General features: G+C 40.9%; 1 protein-coding gene across 3 annotated transcripts in view; it reads left to right on the plus strand.

Annotated features, from left to right (window-relative positions):
* Nucleotides 1–22978, plus strand: part of LOC114664886 (caskin-2-like) — a 309053-nt gene that overhangs the window by 177949 nt on the left and 108126 nt on the right. For all 3 annotated transcript variants that reach the window (XM_028819182.2, XM_051936226.1, XM_051936225.1), the window contains exons 9-10: nt 11992–12100; nt 21708–21802. In XM_028819182.2, coding sequence (XP_028675015.2) covers nt 11992–12100; nt 21708–21802 — 204 coding nt within the window. The remainder of the gene's footprint in view (nt 1–11991; nt 12101–21707; nt 21803–22978) is intronic.

Here is a 22978-nt window from a genome sequence, read left to right on the forward strand (position 1 = left end):
TAATGGCAGAGTACTATCATGCTCGTCTCAAATCCAGACAGTTCGGTTCGGTTCGGTTCGGTTCTGTATTGATTTTATGTGTTTGAATAAGATTTCCAAGTTTGATGCTTTTGTCACGGGCCCTACAAGCGGGCCACAGCAATAAAAGTAGCAAATCCCGAAGTATATGCAAACTTCGCCTCCACCAGAGGATGAGCTACGTTAACCAGGTCTGGTACTGAACTCCACTGGCCTTCAATGCTGATGTAATCCAGGTCTTTAGCCCTGAAGTCTTGTCTATGGAATGGGTAAAGATAGATAGATAGATAGATAGATAGATAGATAGATAGATAGATAGATAGATAGATAGATAGATAGATAGATAGATAGATAGATAGATAGATACTTTATTAATCCCAAGGGGAAATTGAGAGCACACCGCTTTCAGTTTGTTGTCCAAGTTGCGTCTTTTTTACATTCAATAAAGTCATTATAACCCTGCATATATATTTCACTATTTTATATTCACATTCTAAGATGTCCTCCCAATACCTCTTCATTGCACCCAGAGTCTTAATAAACAGGACACATACAGATATACATACAGTAAGCAATCCCTAGCCACTAGGGTAATAGAAAAAAGTTACAGAAATAATGTATTTAAAGAAAGCTATGTCCTGTGGCAAAACATTTGCCCTGTATTAGATTATTTGCAGAGGCACAACTAGTTTCTTCATTATATAACTTTTTTTTTTTTTTAAATAACATTTCTAAAGGTATAAACAACAGCATTAAGCATTAACCAAAAACTTTCAATGCTACTCTTATCATATTTCAAATACTTTCATAAACTGTTTCATATTCATACATGATAGAATAAAGCAACAACCATTCATCACAAATATCTCATCCATTCTATAATTTATTTACAGTTTACAGAATAGACATTTAACAAGAGGGGTGGCGCAGTTAGGAGACCTGGGTTAGCTTCCCAGGTCCTCCCTTTGTGGAGTTTGCATGTTCTCCCCTTGTCAGCGTGGGTTTACTCCGGGTGCTCCGGTTTCCTCCAACAGTCCAAAGACATGCAGGTTAGGTGCATTGGCGATCCTAAATTGTCCCTAGTGTGTGTGGGTGTGTGTGCCGTGCAGTGGGCTGGCGCCCTTCCCGGGGATTGTTTCCTGCCTTGTGCCCTATATTGGCTGGGATTGACTCCAGCAGACCCCCGTGACCCTGTAGTTAGGATATAGCGGGTTGGATAATGGACTGATGAATAATGGATGGACATTTAACAAGAGTACCAAGTGTTTAGGAGCCAAGCAACTATTTAAAAACCACACTTTTGTCTGGGTATTGATCCACAGCATCACCGTCTTTCTGCAGTGCAGCGGCGGTCTTTGCAACTGAGCAGATTGCAGTCTTTAACTTTGCGTCTCTGTAGCAATACATATCAGCATACTACTGAGTATACTTGACTCTTAGTTAAAAGGTAAAATCTTCTAATTTATTGTATAATAACCTGTGGAACAGGTAAGGTACAGCAGCTATGAGAGCACACTGCTTTCAGTTCGTTGTCCAGGTTTTGTCTGATGGGCGGGCAGAAGTTTGTCCCTTTACTGCAACCCTGATGGAACCACTTCAGTGTGAAACACATTCTTTCCAATTACTGATTCATTTCACAGTCCAGTCTATAACAGGAACCCATTGTTTTCCAAATAGCATCACTTTCGGTGATTTATTACATTAATTAAAAAAACTATTGTGGCTGCTCTTTTTTTTTTTTTTTTTTTTGTGAGTGTGCCACACATATCTGATAGACAGATCCATCCATTTTCCAACCCGCTGAATCCGAACACAGGGTCACGGGGATCTGCTGGAGCCAATCCCAGCCAACACAGGGCACAAGGCAGAAACCAATCCCGGGCAGGGTGCCAACCCACCGCAGGACACACACAAACACACCCACACACCAAGCACACACTAGGGCCAATTTAGAATCGCCAATCCACCTAACCTGCATGTCTTTGGACTGTGGGAGGAAACCGGACGCAGACACGGGGAGAACACGCAAACTCCACGCAGGGAGGACCCGGGAAGTGAACCCAGGTCCCCAGGTCTCCCAACTGCGAGGCAGCAGTGCTACCCACTGCGCCACCGTGCTGCCTGATAATTTCCCTTTGGGATTAATAAAGAATCTAACATTCTCCAGCAGCAACATACTGATACAAAAAACAATATTAAATTAAAGAGTAATAAAAATGCAGGTAAAAACAGACAGTAACTTTGAATAATGTTAACGTTTACCCCCTCCCAGGGTGGAATTGAAGAGTCGCATACTTTGGGGGAGGAACGATCGCCTCTGACTGTCAGTGGAGCAGGACAGTGACAGCAGTCTGTCGCTGAAGCTGCTCCTCTGTCTGGAGATGATACTGTTTAGTGGATGCAGTGGATTCTCCATAATAAGTTGTTGGAGAAGCTCGGGCAGGCTTTATATATTTCCAACCTAGACCTCATGAAGGGATATTGGCAAGTGCCCTTGTAGGAGTCCAATTGCGAGAAGACTGAGTTTGCCACTCCGAACTAGCTGTTTGAATTTACCAGGCACCATTTTGGTCTCCATGGCACAGTGTTGACCTTTCAGCAGATGATGGAACAAATCCTGCGTCCCCATTCCGCATATGCAGGTGCCAATCTTGACAATGTTGTCATTTTCGGTAACGACTGGGAATCCCATCTTGTGTGCCATTTGGGCGGTTCTTGACAGTTTGTGGCTAGTGGGGTTGATGGCTAACCCTAAGAAGTGCAAGCTGGTTATGTCAGAAACCCATTATCTGGGATATTCAATGGGGAATGGTTTTCTCAAGGCTCAAATGGACAAGGTGGAGGAAGTGCTTGCGTATCCCTGTCCTGAAACACAGAGGCAGGTTTGTGCCTTCCTCGGGCTTGCAGGATACTACAGGCGATTCATTCCTAATTTTGTGCATCGGGCACCCCCCCTCACTGACTTGACAAAGTGCAAAAAGAATCGTATTGTTGTCTGGACCGACACCTGTGACAGAGCCCTCTCGAACCTAAAATCCTCTTTATCCTCATTCCCGGTTCTGTGCAATCTAGACTTTTCTAAGGAATTTATTCTGCAAAAGAAGGCAAGCACTTTCGGATTAGGAGCGGTTTGTCTCACAATGTTTTGAGTGGGAAGAACACCTCATCACGTTTCTCAGCAGGAAGTTGCTCTCCAGGGAGCATAATTATTTAACCATTGAAAAGGAGTATTTGGCAATTAAGTAGGTGGTGGAGGCCCTCCGTTACTACCTCTGGGGATGGTGGTTTACCCTGGTGACTGACCACGCCCCGCTTCAGTGGCTTTACAAACAGAAGGATATGAACACCCGGCTCACTCGGTGGTCTATTAGTTTGTAGGCTTAAGCTCTTGATGTTCGCCACTGTCCCAGAGCTGCACACACCAATGCTGACGTTCTCTCCCACCTGGCCGAGCCTGGTTTGGAGGGTCGCAAAGCTTAGAAGGGTGGATGTGAGGTTTCTGAACTGTTTTGGGACATCCCCCAATGGGACAGCACACCGAAGCACAATTTGCATCTGTGGAGGGCTGTTTGTCCATCGCCGAGGAAACAACTATGAGACGATCAAGATCATGCTATAAGTACCTGTCGCCAATGGGTGATGCAGGGAACAGTATAACTCGGCCACTGACCTGGCCCTGACCCTGCCAGTTTGCTGTGTCTTTGCACAGGAGAGTGGTAGATCCCACTACAATAAATAACCGTGCTGTTCCCATTTCACGTTGAATAAAGCTGGTTTTGCTAAAGTACTGAGACTCAGCCTCCTTTTTGGGGTGCAAGACAATGACTCACACGTCACAGTACACTATGCTATACCCATAGAACATAAGAGCCCGAACATGAGTTATGCAACTCCCAGTTTATGAAACTTTGTATCTCTTTAAATGAGACAGTCTTCTTCAATTGCTGCTTTTAAAGCTATTTTAAGGATGTGTCTTTTTAAATAAGTTTTTTATGCTAATTGTATTTTGTAATTTTGACTGGCTTATTTGTCTGTTTTTGATTTTGACTGGCTTATTTATTTTTTGATATTTTTCTAGGTTTTTGTTTCAACTTATTTACAGTGCATGCAGAAAGTATTCACAGCGCATCACTTTTTACACATTTTGTTATGTTACAGCCTTATTCCAAAATGGATTAAATTCATTTTTTTCCTCAGAATTCTACACACAACAACCCATAATGACAACATGAAAAAAGTTTACTTGAGGTTTTTGCAAATTTATTAAAAATAAAAAAACTGAGAAATCCCATGTACATAAGTATTCACAGCCTTTGCGCAATACTTTTGTCGATGCACCTTTGGCAGCAATTACAGCCTCAAGTCTTTTTGAATATGATGCCACAAGCTTGGCACACCTATCCTTGGCCAGTTTCGCCCATTCCTCTTTGTAGCACCTCTCCAACTATCAAGTTGGATGAGAAGCGTCGGTGCACAGCCATTTTAAGATCTCTCCAGAGATGTTCAATCGGATTCAAGTCTGGGCTCTGGCTGGGCCACTCAGGGACATTCACAGAGTTGTCCTGAAGCCACTCCTTTGATATCTTGGCTGTGTGCTTAGGGTCGTTGTCCTGCTGAAAGATGAACCGTCGCCCCAGTTTGAGGTCAAGAGCGCTCTGGAGCAGGTTTTCATCCAGGATGTCTCTGTACATTGCTGCAGTCATCTTTCCCTTTATCCTGACTAGTCACCCAGTCCCTGTCGCTGAAAGACATCCCCACAGCATGATGCTGCCACCACCATGCTTCACTGTAGGGATGGTATTGGCCTGGTGATGAGCGGTGCCTGGTTTCCTCCAAACGTGACGCCTGGCATTCACACCAAAGAGTTCAGTCTTTGTCTAATCAGACCAGAGAATTTTCTTTCTCATGGTCTGAGAGTCCTTCAGGTGCCTTTTGGCAAACTCGAGGCGGGCTGCCATGTGCCTTTTAATAAGGAGTGGCTTCCATCTGGCCACTCTACCATACAGGCCTGATTGGTGGATTGCTGCAGAGATGGTTGTCCTTCTGGAAGGTTCTCCTCTCTCCACTGAGGACCTCTGGAGCTCAGACAGAGTGACCATCGGGTTCTTGGTCACCTCCCTGACTAAGGCCCTTCTCCACTGATCGCTCAGTTTAGATGGCTGGCCAGCTCTAGGAAGAGTCCTGGTGGTTTTGAACTTCTTCCACTTACGGATGATGGAGGCCACTGTGCTCATTGGGACCATCAAAGCAGCAGAAATTTTTCTGTAACCTTCCCCAGATTTGTGCCTCGAGACAATCCTGTCTCGGAGGTCTACAGACAATTCCTTTGACTTCATGCTTGGTTTGTGCTCTGACATGAACTGTCAACTGTGGGACCATATATAGACAGGTGTGTGCCTTTCCAAATCATGTCCAATCAACTGAATTTACCACAGGTGGACTCCAATTAAGCTGCAGAAACATCTCAAGGATGATCAGGGGAAAACAGGATGGACCTGAGCTCAATTTTGAGTTTCATGGCAAAGGCTGTGAATACTTATGTACATGTGCTTTCTCAATTTTTTTATTTTAATAAATTTGCAAAAATCTCAAGTAAACTTTTTTCACGTTGTCATTATGGGGTGTCGTGTGTAGAATTCTGAGGGGAAAAAAATGAATTTAATCCATTTTGGAATAAGGCTGTAACATAACAAAATGTGGAAAAAGCGATGCACTGTGGATCACTTTCCACTATGTGGAAAATAGTGAATACTTCCCGGGATGCACTGTATGTACAATGTCCTTTAGTGTCTTGAAAGGTGCTCAGAAATAAAATGTGTATTTATATGTATATGTACATTGTAAAGTTTTTTCAAAAATAAGTCCAAAAGACACAAAAAAAAGGTTTGGGGACCGTCCCCGTATATTGCCCTAAGACAATATCAAAAGGAAGAAGTGATCACAAGTCTTTTTAAATTCAGAACAAATGAAAGTTTTACTATTGAAACATGGTTGTTTAAATACAGAAAGGATTATGGGAAAAGGAAATGGTTGGCATCAAAACAGGAACCGGAAATAACATCATCAGGAGGAGTCGGAAGTGATGTGATATTGCAGAGTCGGAAGTGAGGTTAGTGGAGATGGCCGGAAGTGATGTAATCGGCGGCCATCTTGAACCCGGAATCGGGGCAATTATTTTTCCTCTGGTTTTCTGTAAAGAGAAGAGATTTAGGTAAGCACCATGTGACACCCATATCTCGCGATATTTCACTCACCTTTAGGCTCTTTGACTGCCTCCTAATCGCACGTGTGTGACATGACCCCCCCCCCTTAGCCCAGACCCATCGGGTCGGGCGACCTGCACCGAGAGGTCGTGGACCCGGGAGAGAGCATCCGCATTGGCTTGCAAGGAACCTTTACGATAAACGACACTAAAACGGTAAGGTTGCAAATCCAAAAACCACCTAGTGACACGTGGGTTCGACTCCTTATGAAGGGACATCCACTGTAAAGCGGCATGATCCGTCACGAGAGTAAACTCACGTCCCAATAGGTAGTACCTTAAAGATGTTATAGCCCACTTAATCGCCAAGGCTTCCCTCTCCACTGCAGTATACTTGGTCTCCCTGTCCAGCAGTTTCCGGCTAAGGTACATAACGGGGTGTTCAGCACCATCGATTGGGTGCCGTGCTGAGCCAATGCGTCGGTCTGGAGGATGAAAGGAAGAGAAAAGTTAGGAGATCTCAAAACAGGTGCTGACGTAAGGGCCAATTTTAAGTCACTGAATGCTTTATCAGCCGAGCTATCCCATATCACTTTTAAAGGTGCTCTTTTCTTTGTGAGACTAGATAAGGGCGCAGCAATTTCGGAGAAATGAGGTACAAAACGGCGATAGTAGCCTGCCAACCCCAAAAAAGCTTGCACTTGCCTCTTAGATGCCATCATTAATTGGCCCCGTCCGATATCTATTTTCTTACATTGTGGTTTAACAGTACCCCCACCCACCAGGTAGCCTAAATATTTGGCTTCAGAAAATCCAAAAAAACATTTCTTTGGATTAATACGAAGCCCAGCTAACGCTAGTGTGGAGAGAACCGTTTTAACCTGCAGTACATGATCCTTCCATGTGCCGGAATAAATGATTACATCATCCAGGTAGGCGGCACTAAATGAATTGTGGGGCCATAGCAGTGTGTCTACCGGACATTGGAAGGTAGCTGGCGCCCCGTGCAAACCAAAAAGAAGAACCCTGTACTGCCAATGTCCACTCGGTGTACTAAATGCGGTTTTTTCTTTAGCGGAGGCCGTTAAGGGAATTTGCCAATACCCTTTCGTCATATCAAGAGTAGTTAGGAAGTGCGCGTTCCCCAGTCGATCGAGTAAATCATCCACTCGCGGCATGGGATACGCGTCAAACTTAAGAGACCTGATTAAGTCGACGAAAGTCATTGCAAAACCTCCATGACCCGTCAGGCTTAGGAATTAAGACAATTGGACTAGACCAAGGGCTATAGCTTTCTTCAATAACCTCTAATTCTAGCATTCGCCTAATTTCCAACTCTACTTCCACTTTCTTTGCCTCCGGGAGCCTATAGGGTTTCTCTCTGACAATTACTCCAGGGTCAGTAATGATGTCATGCACAATCAACGCAGTACGCCCAGGAATTTCATCCACAACTTTGGGGACAGACAAGATAGCATTTATGAGATCTTGTCGTTGTTCTGGCGTCAAGTCGGGGCCGAAATTAAGGTGGGGATGAGACATAAACAGAGAACGAGGCTGGCCGGAGGAGGGATCTAGTTCCCTATCCTTCCACGGCTTCAGCAAGTTAATATGATATACACGTTTGGTCGGTCGACGATTGGGTTATTTAACCAAATAATCGACAAGACCTTTCCTTTCTTTAATTTCATAGGGACCTTGCCAATGGGCTAATAATTTGGAATGAAAAGTTGGGACGAGAACCATAACACGATCACCCGGGACAAATTCCCGGAGGGTGGAGTTACGGTTATAATAACGCGACTGCGCTGCTTGGGCTCTTTCCAAATTTTCTTTTAGAATAGGTCTAATTTTCTCCAATCTATCGCGTAACTGCACGATGTATTCGAGAATATTTGAAGTAGGAAGGACCTCCTCTTCCCAACCTTCTTTTAGCATATCCAATAGACCTCTGGGTTGTCTTCCATATAATAATTCAAAAGGAGAAAAACCCGTAGAGGACTGTGGGACTTCCCGGTATGCAAACAAAATGAGAGGGAGTAACTGATCCCAGTTTCTCCCATCCTCGTTAACCACCTTGCGTAGCATCTGCTTTAACGTCTGATTAAAACGTTCCACCAATCCATCAGTTTGCGGATGATAGACTGACGTTTTCAGATGTTTGATCTGGAGTAATTTAGCCACCTCCCTGAACGTCTCCGAAGTGAAGGGAGTTCCTTGATCCGTGAGAATCTCTTTGGGGATCCCAACACGAGCGAATATCCCTACTAGTTCCCGTGCGATATTTTTTGTATTAGCTGAGCGCAACGGAACAGCTTCGGGGAATCGAGTGGCATAATCTACTAGGACTAATATATATTTAAAGCCCTTTATCGAGGGTTCTAAAGGTCCCACGAGATCAACTCCGACTCTTTCAAACGGGATATCAATAAGGGGTAGAGGAACGAGAGGAGCTTTAGTCCGTCTGGGAATCTGGCGAAGTTGACACTCCGGACAAGAAGCGCAAAATCGTCTGACCTCCTCATTAATTCCTGGCCAATAAAATCGGAGCTTTATTCTCTCCAATGTTTTTTCGGAGCCTAAATGGGCTCCTAGAAGGTGAGCATGCGCTAACTCACACACTTGTCGCCGAAAAGTGCGTGGGACTAGCAGCAATGTTCGCACTTCGCCCCCCGTGTTCTGCCACTCTATATAACAATTCATTTTTTAATACAAAGAACGGCATCGGTGGTATGGGATCTAGGGTATTATCACCCTCGGCAGATACAATTGCATTTCTTGCAAACTTTAGGGAATCATCATTCCATTGTTCTCGTTTGAACGAGGGAGAGGTTAATATAATTTGGGAAGGTAAATCTTGTATTGGGTCTCTATCGACCTCAATGGGCGGAGTATCTGTCACCACGTTCCCCTCGTTAGCTGTACTAACTCCCGCAGAGGATGATGGGACATCAAATTCTTCACATTGGGTACCCGTGTGGGTCCGTGCTACTGAGGGACACGGCGTGGAGGCAGTCGGAGCATCATTCTCCATGACTAAGCCTAAATTCCTTTCTGGTACAGTTACGTTATTACCGCTGTTAATTTTATTCCAATCTCTACCCAGTATGACTGGAAAAGGGGGATCTGGTAATACAGCCATGGCCATTCCCACTACATTGTGATTTACCGAGATTACACATCGGGCTGTTTTGTAAAACCGGATGTCCCCATGAATACATTTCAGACTAGTTTTGATTTTAGTCCATTGTTGCAGTAAAACGAAACGGGCAGCAACAATAGAGATGTTACTCCCGGAATCAAACATCGCCCTTACTTTCCTACCATTTATAAGAACTGCACCTGTATATGGGAGAGATAACGGGTTAGTCACCATGGCACAATACCTTTCTCCCTTCACCAAAGAACAATCCATGGGCTCCGTGGTGCAATTGGGGGACAAATGACCAAGTTCCCCACACTTGAAACAGTGAACGGTAGGCACGGGAGATTGTCGGGTGGGCTCAGGAGCTGCCCCACGTGCCTGTTGGGTGCGACGAGAAAACCGTTCTCATCGCCCTGATTTGCAAGCCGCCCAGTGACACTCCGCAATCTTGATCAGTGTATCCATATCTTCAAAGTTATGCTTACGGACCTGCTGGGCAATCTGTTCAGGGAGGGCATGGACAAACGTTTCACAGGCCAGTAGCTCGGCCATTTTGTGTGAGCTGTTGATATCTGGCCTTAACCAGCGACACGCTTTACCCCAAGCCTCAAAAGCCTGGGTTCTCAGAGGCCTCTCGGGGTCAAATTGCCACTCCCTCCATTTGCTCGCCTGCTGCTCCGCTGATATGCCGTAGCGTTTAAACACCAAGTTTTAGAGCATCATAATCGTAAGCCTGCTCCTCAGTTAAATCATAATAGGCTCTCTGCGCCGCCCCCTTCAGGTAGGGAGCCAGTAGGTATGCCCATTCCGACCTCGGCCATGCGTTCCGCTTAGCGGTACGCTGAAAAATCAAAAAATATATTTCTATATCGTCCTCCTCAGTTAGGGTCGTTAATTGAGTGGGTAATGACCGAGCGGCCTCCGTTCGAACTGATGCGGCGGCACGGGCTTCAGATTCCACTAGCTGGGTCCTGGTCTCCCCCATCTGTACTTTTAAAGTACGGAGTTCGCCCATAATGGTGGTTAGCACGGTATTTAGGTCCTGTTCTTCTGTCATTTTCTTGAAGAAAAAGAACAATCCTAGTCGACTACGCCAATTGTAAAGTTTTTTCAAAAATAAGTCCAAAAGACACAAAAAAAAGGTTTGGGGACCTTCCCCGTATATTGCCCTAAGACAATATCAAAAGGAAGAAGTGATCACAAGTCTTTTTAAATTCATAACAAATGACAGTTTTACTATTGAAACATGGTTGTTTAAATACAGAAAGGATTATGGGAAAAGGAAATGGTTGGCATCAAAACAGGAACCGGAAATAACATCATCAGGAGGAGTCAGAAGTGAGGTTAGTGGAGATGGCCGGAAGTGATGTAATCGGTGGCCATCTTGAACCCGGAATCAGGGCAATTATTTTTCCTCTGGTTTTCTGTAAAGAGAAGAGATTTAGGTAAGCACCATGTGACACCCATATCTCGCGATATTTCACTCACCTTTAGGCTCTTTGACTGCCTCCTAATCGCACGTGTGTGACAACATATACAAAATATGTACAGACAGATATCAATGTAATACAAACATCTGTGTATGCAAGCTGCATTTATAGGCTGTCCTGCCAGCATCCATCCTGACTAATCAAGCCCAGGTGTGCCTAAGCCTTAGCCATTGCATGTTGATCAACCTACACTGAGTGTATGTCCAAGCATCCCTGAACTAAAAAAAAACAGCTATGCGGACAACATATTCGTAGGCTTAAAATATGAGAGAAAATCATAAAAAACAGGCAACAGCAATAAAACAGTACGCGATGGGAAAATTTGAGGTCATTATTGTGAACGGCAGTCCAGAATCCAGAAGTTATACTCAGACTTGTTCAGGAGGCAAAATCTTCTTTGTACAATGTTACAGTCTGATGGGTAGTGGCATTTAATTGTGCCAGGAGGGGGATTGTCCTCCTTGTTTCAGTTTTTAATTTTAGAAAAGATATGCAGTTTAGCACCATCTAGTGATCTTATGTTTTTTTTATTGTCACTTGCCCTTTGCTTCCTGTCATGTGAGGCAGTCAGAGAGTTAGTTTTAGTATCTTGGAAGCTACTATTCATGTGCCTGCATATTTGACTGTTACAGTCCGGTATCTATTCTTAATGTCATTTATGTGGTAACATTGGTCATTTTGCTTTACTTTAAATGTACCTTTTATTTACTACATATTTTGTTGAAGAAAGTGATCATTTAGTTATGTTATAAATTTGCTTGTTTACCTTACTTACTTGTAATGTTAGTGATAATTTATGTTTATTAATCACACATTATTATTAATTTGGATGTTAAAACTTTCACAGTAATTTGCTTACAATGATGTAATGATTACATTAAACACGTTTGTTATCTTATATAACTTTAACATGTTGTTATCTTTTTATCTTTTTGTTTTTGTCTCACCTTTTTAATGCCAAAAAACCTGTAGACAGAGAAACAATTGTCTATAGAGTTTTGGTTAAATAATGGCATTTATCTGCCTGTCAAACCAACATAGTCTGTGTGGATGACAGTACATATTTGTTAAGTAAAATATAAAGTCCTCTACTATTTTAAATAATTATTTTGTTTTCTTTCTTCCTTCCATTGTAGTCAGGAATTGATGTTAATCTCCGAAATACTTATGGTCAGACTGCACTGGACATTGTGAACCAATTTACAACTTCACATGCTAGCAAGGAGATCAAGCAGTTGCTCAGAGGTAAGGCTGCTGTTTATTTATTTTCTGTCAGGTTATTTTTTGGTAATCCTAACTTCCTGAATTGCTGTTTTTTATATTTGCTAATATGGCAGGCCTGAGAAACAGGCTTCTTTCTGGGAATTTTCTTACCACCACTATAATGGTCCAACATCCATATTACTAATAATGGTTTTGTGTCATATTTGTGTCACACCTGAATATCTACAAACAAGTAATGACAAAAAGATACTGGAACTAGATCCTTCTCATGCAATATATACACACACAACTACATTGTATCATGAGAGATCTTATAGAAAAGAAGCAAACTCTATTATCAGATTGATTGTCTGAGTTGCAATTTGTATCAGTTTGAAGACAAATAACAACAAGAACACAAATTGCTGTTATAACCACGCAATACACCCACCTGGCAATATAGTTCATTCAGACAATGAGCCTGTGATAATTTTATATCAAAGAACAATAGTTTTTCTAGTTCTTCTAGAGTGCTTAGAATATAATTGGAAATAAAAGATAGATTGGAAGTCGCATGTTGAGTGTTTGTACAGCACTGAGCACTATAGATACCTCCTTAGCTGTCATCTCAAGAGTCATTTGATTCTGCAGTACTTCAGTTCATGGGGTAACCAATTCAACTAATATTTTTGCTTTTTCCGCAGTATAGCTAGTCACTACCTATAATGCTTTGAGCCAGTTCATTTATTTGTCAGATACAGTGCCCTCCATAATGTTTTGGACAAAGACAAACATTTCCTTGATTTACCTCTCTGTTCCACAGTTTAAAATAAATTCCAAATCAGTGAATTCTGAAGTAATTTAAGTGCATATTGCAGACTTTATTTAAGGGTATTTACATGCATTTCTGTCATACCATGTAGAAATTACAAAACTTTTTATATGAGGTCCCCCCATTTTAGGACACAATAATGTTTGGAAAAGTTGGCCCCTCAGGTGCTTGAAATTACTCAGGTGTGTTTCATTGTTTCATTAATGCAGCCATAAGATACCTAGGCTTGCTTTTACCTGCAGACTACCTTTGGGAGTCAGTGGTTGCTATTGTTCAAAATGAGGATAAGAGCTCTGCCAGTGAAAGTCAAAGAAGCCATTATAAGTCAGAAAAGCAAAAATAAACCATTAGATACATCTGTAAAACTTTAGGATGACCTAAATAAACTGTCTAGAGTATCATTAAGAAAGAATGCACTGGTGAGCCAAGGAAGACCCCCAACTGCTGATGGCAGATGAATCCTCAATATGGTAAAGAAAACTACCAAGAGTCTTCAGAAGGTAAATGTGTATGTGTCAGAGATTACTACCTGCAGAAGACTTCATGAACAGAAGTTCAGGGGCCACACTACAAGATGCAAAGCCACAAAAACAGGACAGCCAGATTATAGTTTGTGAAAAAATGTTAAGAGCCTGCAGATTTCTGGAAAAAGTTCTTATGGACAGGCAAGACAAAGATGAACCTGTATCAGACTGATGGCGAGAGCAAAGTGTAGAGACGAAAACAAACTACACAACATCTAAAGCACACCACCTTATCTGTTAAATATGGTGGTGAGGGTGTTCTGGGCACATATGGCTGCCACAGGTACTGGCACACTTATTTTCATTGATGATGTAACTGCTAACGACAGTTGCACATTGAATTCTGAGGTGTATAGAAACATCTTATCTGCTCAGGTTAAAGTAAATGCCTCCAAACTCATTGGACAACGCTTATTCCTTCAAGATAATGAACCCAAACACACTGCTCAGGTAATACAGGAGTTTTTTCAAAGCTAAAAAATGGAAAATTCTTGAATGGCTAAGCCAGTTACTTAATTTAAATCTAATTGAGCTTAATTGGACATGTCCCTGAAACAAGCATGAGCTGAAAATGGCTACTCCATATCTGGGGCCTCATGTATAAACGGTGCATACGCACAAAAATGTTGCGTAAGCCCGTTTCCACGCTCAAATTGCGATGTATAAAACCTAAACTTGGCATAAAGCCACGCACATTTTCACAGTAGCTAAATGCTTGGTGTACGCAAGTTCTCTGCTCGGTTTTGCAAACTGGCGGCACCCAGCGTCAAAGCAGTACTACTATTCCAGTGTGGTTTCCCTTTCTTTTTTTAGATCCACATCCCTGACGCGGCTTTATAAATAAACTGAAATTAACCGCATATTGTTTATTAGTTTAATGCATCTGATTGTAATTAACCTTAAAGGTCAAAGTATTCTAAATACCATAGCTGCTTTAGCGTTGTTACTCTCACTGCACCTTCCTCTTCTTCTTCTTTCAGCTGCTCCTGTTAGGGGTTGCCACAGCAGATCATTTTTTTCCATATTACTCTCAGTGCACCACTCGGAGTATTTATATCACTGTATCTGAGTGGGGAATCACAGCTCTACAGCAACTGATTGGAAAGAGAATTATCAGTGTACAGCATCAAGTACACGCTGCTTCAGCCATGCTGTCTATTGAACTGCTCTCATAAGGCAAACGCTTCAGAGCCTTTCCTCATGGTTCAGAAACGGTTTCATCCCAAGAACTATAAACGCACTCAATCAGTCCATCAAGTTTTTCTTTGTAGAACGCTTTGTACTTATAAGTACAATTACCTCACTGTAAACTTGCGGTACAGTTATAACATTGCACAACCTGAGCCATTTTATAAAGCGTGTATTTACTCATGATGACGATATCATTTTTAAGATGAAATGCAGCAAGTATGTTTATTGTATTATACAGATACAACTTTAACTTCATTTAAATAATCTGTATTGTTAATAATTAAACATGTGAGGTCACGGTGCCGCAGCGCTAGTAAGGAGTTCACGGATTGATCCTGCCTCACGCTGTATACTTGCTGGAGCTGGCGCAACACTGGAAGGATAGATGAATAGAATAATTAAACATGTACTACGAAGATATTTCAATGTTCCTTAAAAGTTTTGAAGAATTGGCGTTCTCAGCTTACAGATGGCTTAACGTCTATTAAAGAGCTGATTATATGACGATTGGGTATTTGGAGAAAGAAAAGTAAGGACAGAAATTGGGGGTTAGTACATTTGAAAGTGACAGTACTGCTGCAATAAATTATCGTATCGAACGTCATGCATGGCACAGCAAGCATCTTGCGTGAGGCATGAACAATCACTGCGCCACCGTGTTCCCATGTTTAATAAAATGCTTTAACTCCTATCATCATGAAAATTATATCAAGTATACATCTCAGTATTTTAATTATTCAGAGAGCTGTAATATCACGAATGTAATGGATTCTGTGTCCTGTTGGTAGAAGAGAAAGCTGGTTTAAGAAGCACGTAGTGATTCACACACACAGAGCACATAGAAGATCAAATACAAAACAAAGCATTTACCGTGCTACTTTCGTTACGATGGGATTTGAGAAACTAGTAAATTAAGTGGTTTTAAGATGAAGTCCATGATGTTCTACTTTAATGACAAAATAAACTACGTAATTAAAGTGGAAATTTTGAGATTACAGTTGACATTTCGTGCTTTTTTTCCACTGTGTGCCAATTTTGTTTTCTCTGTACCCTAATAAGCTTTCATTTGACACTCAGAAGGTGGGCTATGATCGCCTTTCCACGGCGACTTTGATATCTGACAACTTTTTTTTATTTCGGGCACTGTGCGACTTTGTGAACTTGAGCTTTTGAGTTTCTCCGACACTCTATGTCACTCGATCAATTTCCTTTTGTTGTTTATACCACTGTTTAAACCAACAAATAGTACGTTTTTCCTTGCCTTGCCTCCACTTGGTATTCGCTGAAATTCTTTTATTTCCCCCTGTGCTTTTGCCATTGCCTTTTCACAGAACGCTGAGCTTAAGGGCTATTTATATTGATTTGCATATTCAAAGAGGCGAAATTCTGGGAGGAGTTTGGGGAGTGGCAGCAGGCACATACACGTGCATTACTTTTCATGTTGACCTGGATTTATGGCGCGGAAGAACATGGAAGATGGTGAACGCACAGATTTATGCATCTGTGTTTTTTTTGTGCATACGCACATTTCAACTTTTGTGCTTACGCCATGTTTTAGTGTGATTTCTACACACGGCGTTATGCATGAGGCCCCTGGTGATGTCTATGAATCACAGACTTTAAGCAGTTATTGCGTGCAAAGGACATGCAACAAAGTCCTAAATAGGACTGCTTTATTTTACCTACCATTGCTATGTCCCAAACATTATGGTGCCCTATTATGGGGGGACCATGTGGAAAAAGTATTGTAATTTCTATATGGTGTGACCTGAAAGGTATACACATACCCTTAAATTAAAGTCTGCAATGTGTATTTCAATCACAACTGAATAGTTGATTTGTAATTTTAAACTGTATAGCAGATAGATAAATCAAGGAAAAGTGTTGCTTTGTCCCTAACATTATGGAGGACACTGTATATGGCATGATGTAGGGTGAAGAAGTAATACACCAATGCCAAGTACTCGGTCTGGAACTGTCTTTATATTTGGAGTTTCAATGCTTGTCACCCTTTTATTTTCTGTAACAGTGTGACTTTGGTAGTTTGAAATGAACAGTAGGACAACATGGCTACCTGTAAAAAGGTAGTTCATTCAGTTAACAAGAAATTAAGCTATCCTGTTGTGGTGAGGAAGGAAGCAGAGTATCCAGTAAATTAAGAGGTACTGCTCAGCATGTCTTTAAGAAATAGAAAGAATTTAGTGTTGGGACATGTTGGACAGGACCAGAAGAAAGCATTAGTAAAATTGAGGATATAGTTTGGTTTGATAGTCAAACGTTATGAATGCTTGTGAAATCTAATATGGTATGATGGAGTTGTATTTGTTTGTACAGAATTTGATAATAATCAGGTTTCAGGGACCAATACTCCAAAGAAAAAGATATTAGTATAGCCATATCTGGAACTCTTGATCCACCATTCAGCTGCACAGAGCATTCATTGTCATATTTTTCACTTCATAATGCACTATGCATTCACAATTGTTAGACAGGTTAGGAAGGCTGGCAGACCAATGTAGTACCCACACTGTCTACACAGCCTTGCACTTGTTATCCAGGCAGAATTTAGTTTAGCATTGTCCTGCCGAAAAATGCAGGGATACCCCTGGAGAAGATGATATTTGGTGGCAGCATATGTTGCTCCAAAAGTTTTACAAATTTTTCTGCTCTGATGATACCCAACACAGATGCACACATTAACATATCCCATGAGCACTGACACACCACCATACACCACTGATGTTTTAACGTGGATAGTGCAGTGTTCCTGTTGCACAACACCATGAGGTCAGGTTTGATCGTTAGCCTGATCAGGGTCTGTATGGAGTTTGCATGTTCTCCCCATGGATATGTGGACTAGGTATGCATAACTACAGATGTTGTTTTACAGCAGAATATCAGAAGTGTGGCAGCAAGCACTCTCAATTGCCAAAATGTTTAATTTCTCCATGTATTGTTGTTAAATTACATCCATTGCAGGTTAATAATTAGCTGAATGATTTGAGATGTTGCTTTACCAGATATTCATTATTTTCTGTAAATAATATGCTTATAGAAATGCACTATAGATGGAAAAACCTTACTCTTTATTTCTATTACTATTATTAACACAGTTAAACTTGTGACTTCAGCAGTTTTTAAAAAAATAACCAAAGTAACAATTCCCTGAAAAAATACACTTTCAAAGTTTAGAAATGGTATGGAAATAGTAGATGACATATAGTCAGCATCAGGAAATATCAAAAGAATAAATCTAAAATAAGAGTATATGTGTGCAGAGATTTTACTGCTCGCAAACGGAACCTCAAAAATAACAATGAAGCATTTTTGAAACTAAATAACCATTTACTAAACTTACAGCAGGTTAAAGTAACAAATGACATCAGAGCACACCTGTTATTTGATTTTTGTAGTTTTTGATTAAACTGGAAACCATGAATAGTCACATTATAATAAGAAAATTCAGTTCTGTGATAAATACTAAAACTGTATGTATTAAGTTGACATGAATAATACAAGAATAATATACAGTTTCACAACTATAAAAATAACTGCTTTTAGACTTGCAAAACTGTGTCTATGTGGACATTTTGGTAAGTAAAATAGACAAAAACTAAAACTTAATTGCTGAAAAATTAAAACTAAATAAAAACTTAAAAAGAATGAAAAATTAAAATTAGAAAATGGTGAAAAACTAAATAAAAAAAATCAAAAGCTAAATAAAAACTAAAAAATATCTTAAAGCTAGGAAAACTCTGGCTAATCTCTGGTATCATCCATACATCTGCCATAAAGTGTAGATAAAGCACAATTTACATTTGTGCTGGTAAACACATTCTTTTCATTGTTTGTAATATACATGGTACCTTTGCAGCTAGAGTCAGTTTTAACAACGCCAGTTCACCTAATCTGTATGTCTTTGGACTGCAGGAAGACACCCATATGGACATGGGGAGAGCGTGCAAATTCCATGTGGGGGAACACCGGGGATGTGAGGCAGCAAGAGTTTACCACTGTGCCACCGTGTTTCTCAATCATATTCTTTCTAATCTAAAAACGGTTAACATTTTGTCATTTTATCGAATGACTTATATTTATTAAGGATCACATGAAAATTTACCTGCTCTGGAATTTATTTTGTGAAACATTTCAAATTACATATTTTACTACTTAACAATATTGATATGTTATTCATAAATACTTTAATTCCATTTAATTAGCCTGCTGATGCACATAACTAATAATACTAAGCAATATCCCTTTACACACTGTACACCGTACACAAGATCACCTGTACTTCCCAAAAGCGTCACAACATGAACTTTAAACCTGACACACACATCACAACTTGCAGCATATTTGTTTTGAGAGAATTTGTCTGTTTTGCACTTTATAATTATCAAAAGAATACCTTCCCAAAAAGTAAGGCTAGTACTTTAAATGAAGGCATTCCTCATATTTTTAAACCAAATCCGGAGACATTTTCTTGACAGTCCCCTCAGCATTGACCTTCTGTAGCTTACCCTCTTTGTAGATGGTGTCAATAATCGTCTTCTGCACAAGTCAGCAGTCTTCCTCATGATTTTGGTTGTGTATACTAACCTAGACCGAGTGATACACTGTATTTGATACACTGTATTTATACTGTATGAGTAGAAATTTACTCAAACTCAAATGAGATAACATTATATTTTAAGGTACTAGATTTATTTTCATTAGCTATCAGCTATAATCCTCAACGTTAAAAACAAAAAAAGGGTTGAAATATTTCACTTTACTCGTAATTAATATAGCATATATGAAAGTTTACCTTTTTGAAATAAATGCTGAAAACAAATGATCTTTTTCATGATATTCTAATTTTTTTTATTTATATTAGCCCAAAGCTGAATTCATAGTGACTATGCATTAGTTTATCCCTGGTTTGTTTCAGAGAATCCCCAAAATGGCTGTCCACATCATTCTTATTCCCTGGTGAATCCCAAGTCCATCTTAATGAATCACCAAGACTGTGTAAGATGATGAGTTAGATTCTCTGTCTATGGTCTGGACCCAGATTAAGCAACAGACCGGTCCACACTCAAAGAAAATCCAGCAGCACAAAGGCCACAAAACAGTCTTAGTGAGAAAATGCAAATATACTGTTTGTTTTCATGGCATCAAGCACTGTTTAGGAATTTGCTTTTAAATAACAGCTGAGCTTACCTCTTCAGTAAGTGAACATTTCCAGTGAACATCCTTTATTACAACAAGGAGCCCTACCATGTGAACAGCCCAGTTAAAGATGACAAGACCAAAGAAATATGGGAGTGCTTGAGTTTATGAAGGCTATAGCATAACTATAAAACTCAAAGTTACGCACCAATCAACACTGAGAGAATAGTATAGCCCATTGTTTTTTAAACCATTGGATCACAGCCAAAGATTGCACTCGATCCACCAACTCTGATGATTGCACTTGTTTTTCCAAGGGGGCAACACCACTCCCCTCCCACACCTTTAGTGGATACTAACATGGGAAAAAGTAGGTCAGAACACCAAAAACGTTTGAGAAAGACTGGTATAGCCCAAGGGTAGCCAAGTCTGGTCCTGGAGGACCACCGTTGCTGCCGGTTTTCATTCTATCCCTTTTTTTAATGAGTGTCCTGTTTGTGCTGTGTGGGATATGGTCAGCCATTCATCCCGGCCAATACCCCCAGGCCGCCAGGTGGAGCCCTCCCTGTAGCGTGGAAGTGCCCCGAATGCCAGCAGGGAATTATGGACAGTGGACTTTTAATTCACAGCCCTGCTGGATACCATGGGGGCCGCCAGAGGACGCTGCAGGGAGGAGTAAGGACTATTTTTCATACACCCTGGAAGTACGTCCCAGTCACATGGACAGAAGAAATGACGTGCTTCTGGGATGAAAAAGAAGAGTTTTTGATCTGAGCCGGAGGTGCTAGGAAGTCACAAGGACTGAGTGTTCAGAAGCACTTCCAGGTCAAGGACTATAAAGGACTCTGGGAAATCCCAGACAGACGAGCTGAGCTTGGTGAAAGGGTGGCAACGCGTCTGGGAGAGTGGAGGACTGTTTATTAATAATAAATATTATTATTGGACTTTTATCTGGTGTCTGGCGTTTGATCCGAGGGTTCAAGGGAGTGATAGCGCCCCCTATCTGTCACAGCTGCTAATTAACTTCTTATAAATTCATTTTAATTGAATTGCTTTTTTAAGATTTGCTCCCCTGAAGTTCTTCATTGTTCTTCTGAATTGCTTAATTTCTTTCCTTAAATGGCACCCAAACAGAAATGAAATGTCAAGTGAGGGAGCCAACAGAAGACTAACTAAGTGAGGGCCTCAAACTTCAACCAATTTCACTCCAACCAACTGCTAAATGAGGTGCCAATTCTTTAATTTCGTGGCTTGTTTCTGCTCTCGTGGTGCATTAGCAGACTTTTTCCAAAATTGTTGATTTTCTCTTTTCTAAGAGGACTGTTAATATATTTTGGGGACCTGAGTAGATCAACATTCCTGAGACCTTCATTTTTCTTTATTTTCAGATATTGTATGATGGACACAGTTTACTGGTCATGTTTTGGCTCATTTTGTATCTCATTATTGTTTGACAGCTAATTAAGGAAAAATAAGCAATTGAGGGGTCTGAGTCTTCAAGAGCAAGACAATTAAAATGAATTCAAAAGAAGTTAATTAGGAGCAAAAACAGGTCACTCATTAAGAAAAGGGTTAGAATGAAAACCTGCAGCCGCGATGGTCCACCAGGACCGGAGTTGGCGACCCCTGGTATAGCCTATCTAACGCACTATGTTTTGTAAAGATAGAAAGGTATCAAAATATCTAGATAGATTTAAAGTCTTTGACAAACATTTTTTCATTAAATAGGAACGTATATATAAATATTACAGTTAAAAGTATTATGTGATATCTTCTCCATCGTAAATGTACTAGCACATGAAATTTTGGTAATACAAAAAAGAGTTCAGAAAATATGCCCTATTCCCTCCTAAAAAATCTTAATTCAATTTGAACATTCATCATTGTTTCTTTTTTGATGTCTGCTGTACACTAATGTTTTTTGTTGTTGTTTTTACTCCGTTAACAGAAGCATCGGGTATTTTAAAAGTTCGAGCACTGAAGGACCAATGGAACATACATGATCCCACAGCACTGAACATTAGAGCTGGTGACATCATTATGGTATGTATGGTATTTTTTCTGTAGCTTAATTTCCAAAATGTTTCCATGGTGACACCCCTTGGACTTTGAAAATTCTGCTGGACACTCTAACAGAACAGGTGGGGAAGCCACCAAATTAAATACATTGGAACCTCAGTTTGCGAGTAACTTGGTTTACAAGTGTTTTGCAAGACGAGCAAAAATTAATAAATTTTCACTTGATAAACAAGCGAGGTCTTGCAGTACGAGTAGTATGTACTGTATACGCTTTGTCTGCTGAGCGTCATGTGATCACAACTGAGCTGATGGTTCTTCTCTCTCTCACAGCGGGATTGTGGGCAATCATCTCCTATTCTCCGTCTGAGTCGGCGTGCCTCACTCATATAGTCAACATCCGTACGAGCGTATAGTGTTTACTACAGCATTAGCATTGTGACTGTGTGCATGCGCGTGTGTGCGTGCACGCGCGTGCTCGTGTGTGTGTGTGTGTACGCTCGTGTGTGTATGTGTGCTCGCACGCGCTCGTGTGTGTGTGCTCGTGCACGCGTGTATGCTGTGACGTGCGAGTCCCCGTCTTGCACCCTAAAACACGAAGTTGAGTCTCAGTACTTTAGCAACACAAGCTTTGTTCAGCTTGAAACAGCAACTGCGTGGTTATTTATACACAGACACAGCAGTCAGGCAGGGCCCTGCACATTTATAATGTTCCTTGTTCCTTGTATCACCCATTGACGGCAGGTGCTTATAGCATGTCTGCGATCTTTTCGGATTCGCTTTTACGGAGAACTGCTACAGTGCTGGGAGACTGAGATTGCTTTGGGACGCTCTTCCGCGTGTCGTCCCGTTGGGTGCAATCCCACAAGAGTTTAGAAACTCACTCATACCAGCCATGATTCTTTTCAAAGGTAAAGTGCAAGTTAATTTGTTTTATGCATTTTTACATTATATTTTGTATTAATCATTTTTATATGAATAGTTTTGGGTTGTGGAACAAATCATCTGAGTTTCCATTATTTCTTATGGGGAAATTCACTTTGATATACGAGTGCTTTGGACTACGATCACGTTTCCGGAACGAATTATGCTCGCAAACCAAGGTTCCACTGTATATAGCCAATAACTTTGGTGTTTTTTTTCATGTCAGTTATTTTTCATAATCGTGGTGTGTATTAATTTGGAATAGGAAATGTTCAAAAG

Source organism: Erpetoichthys calabaricus, chromosome 14, assembly GCF_900747795.2.
Source record: "Erpetoichthys calabaricus chromosome 14, fErpCal1.3, whole genome shotgun sequence".
In the NCBI taxonomy this organism is placed as follows: Eukaryota; Metazoa; Chordata; class Cladistia; order Polypteriformes; family Polypteridae; genus Erpetoichthys; species Erpetoichthys calabaricus.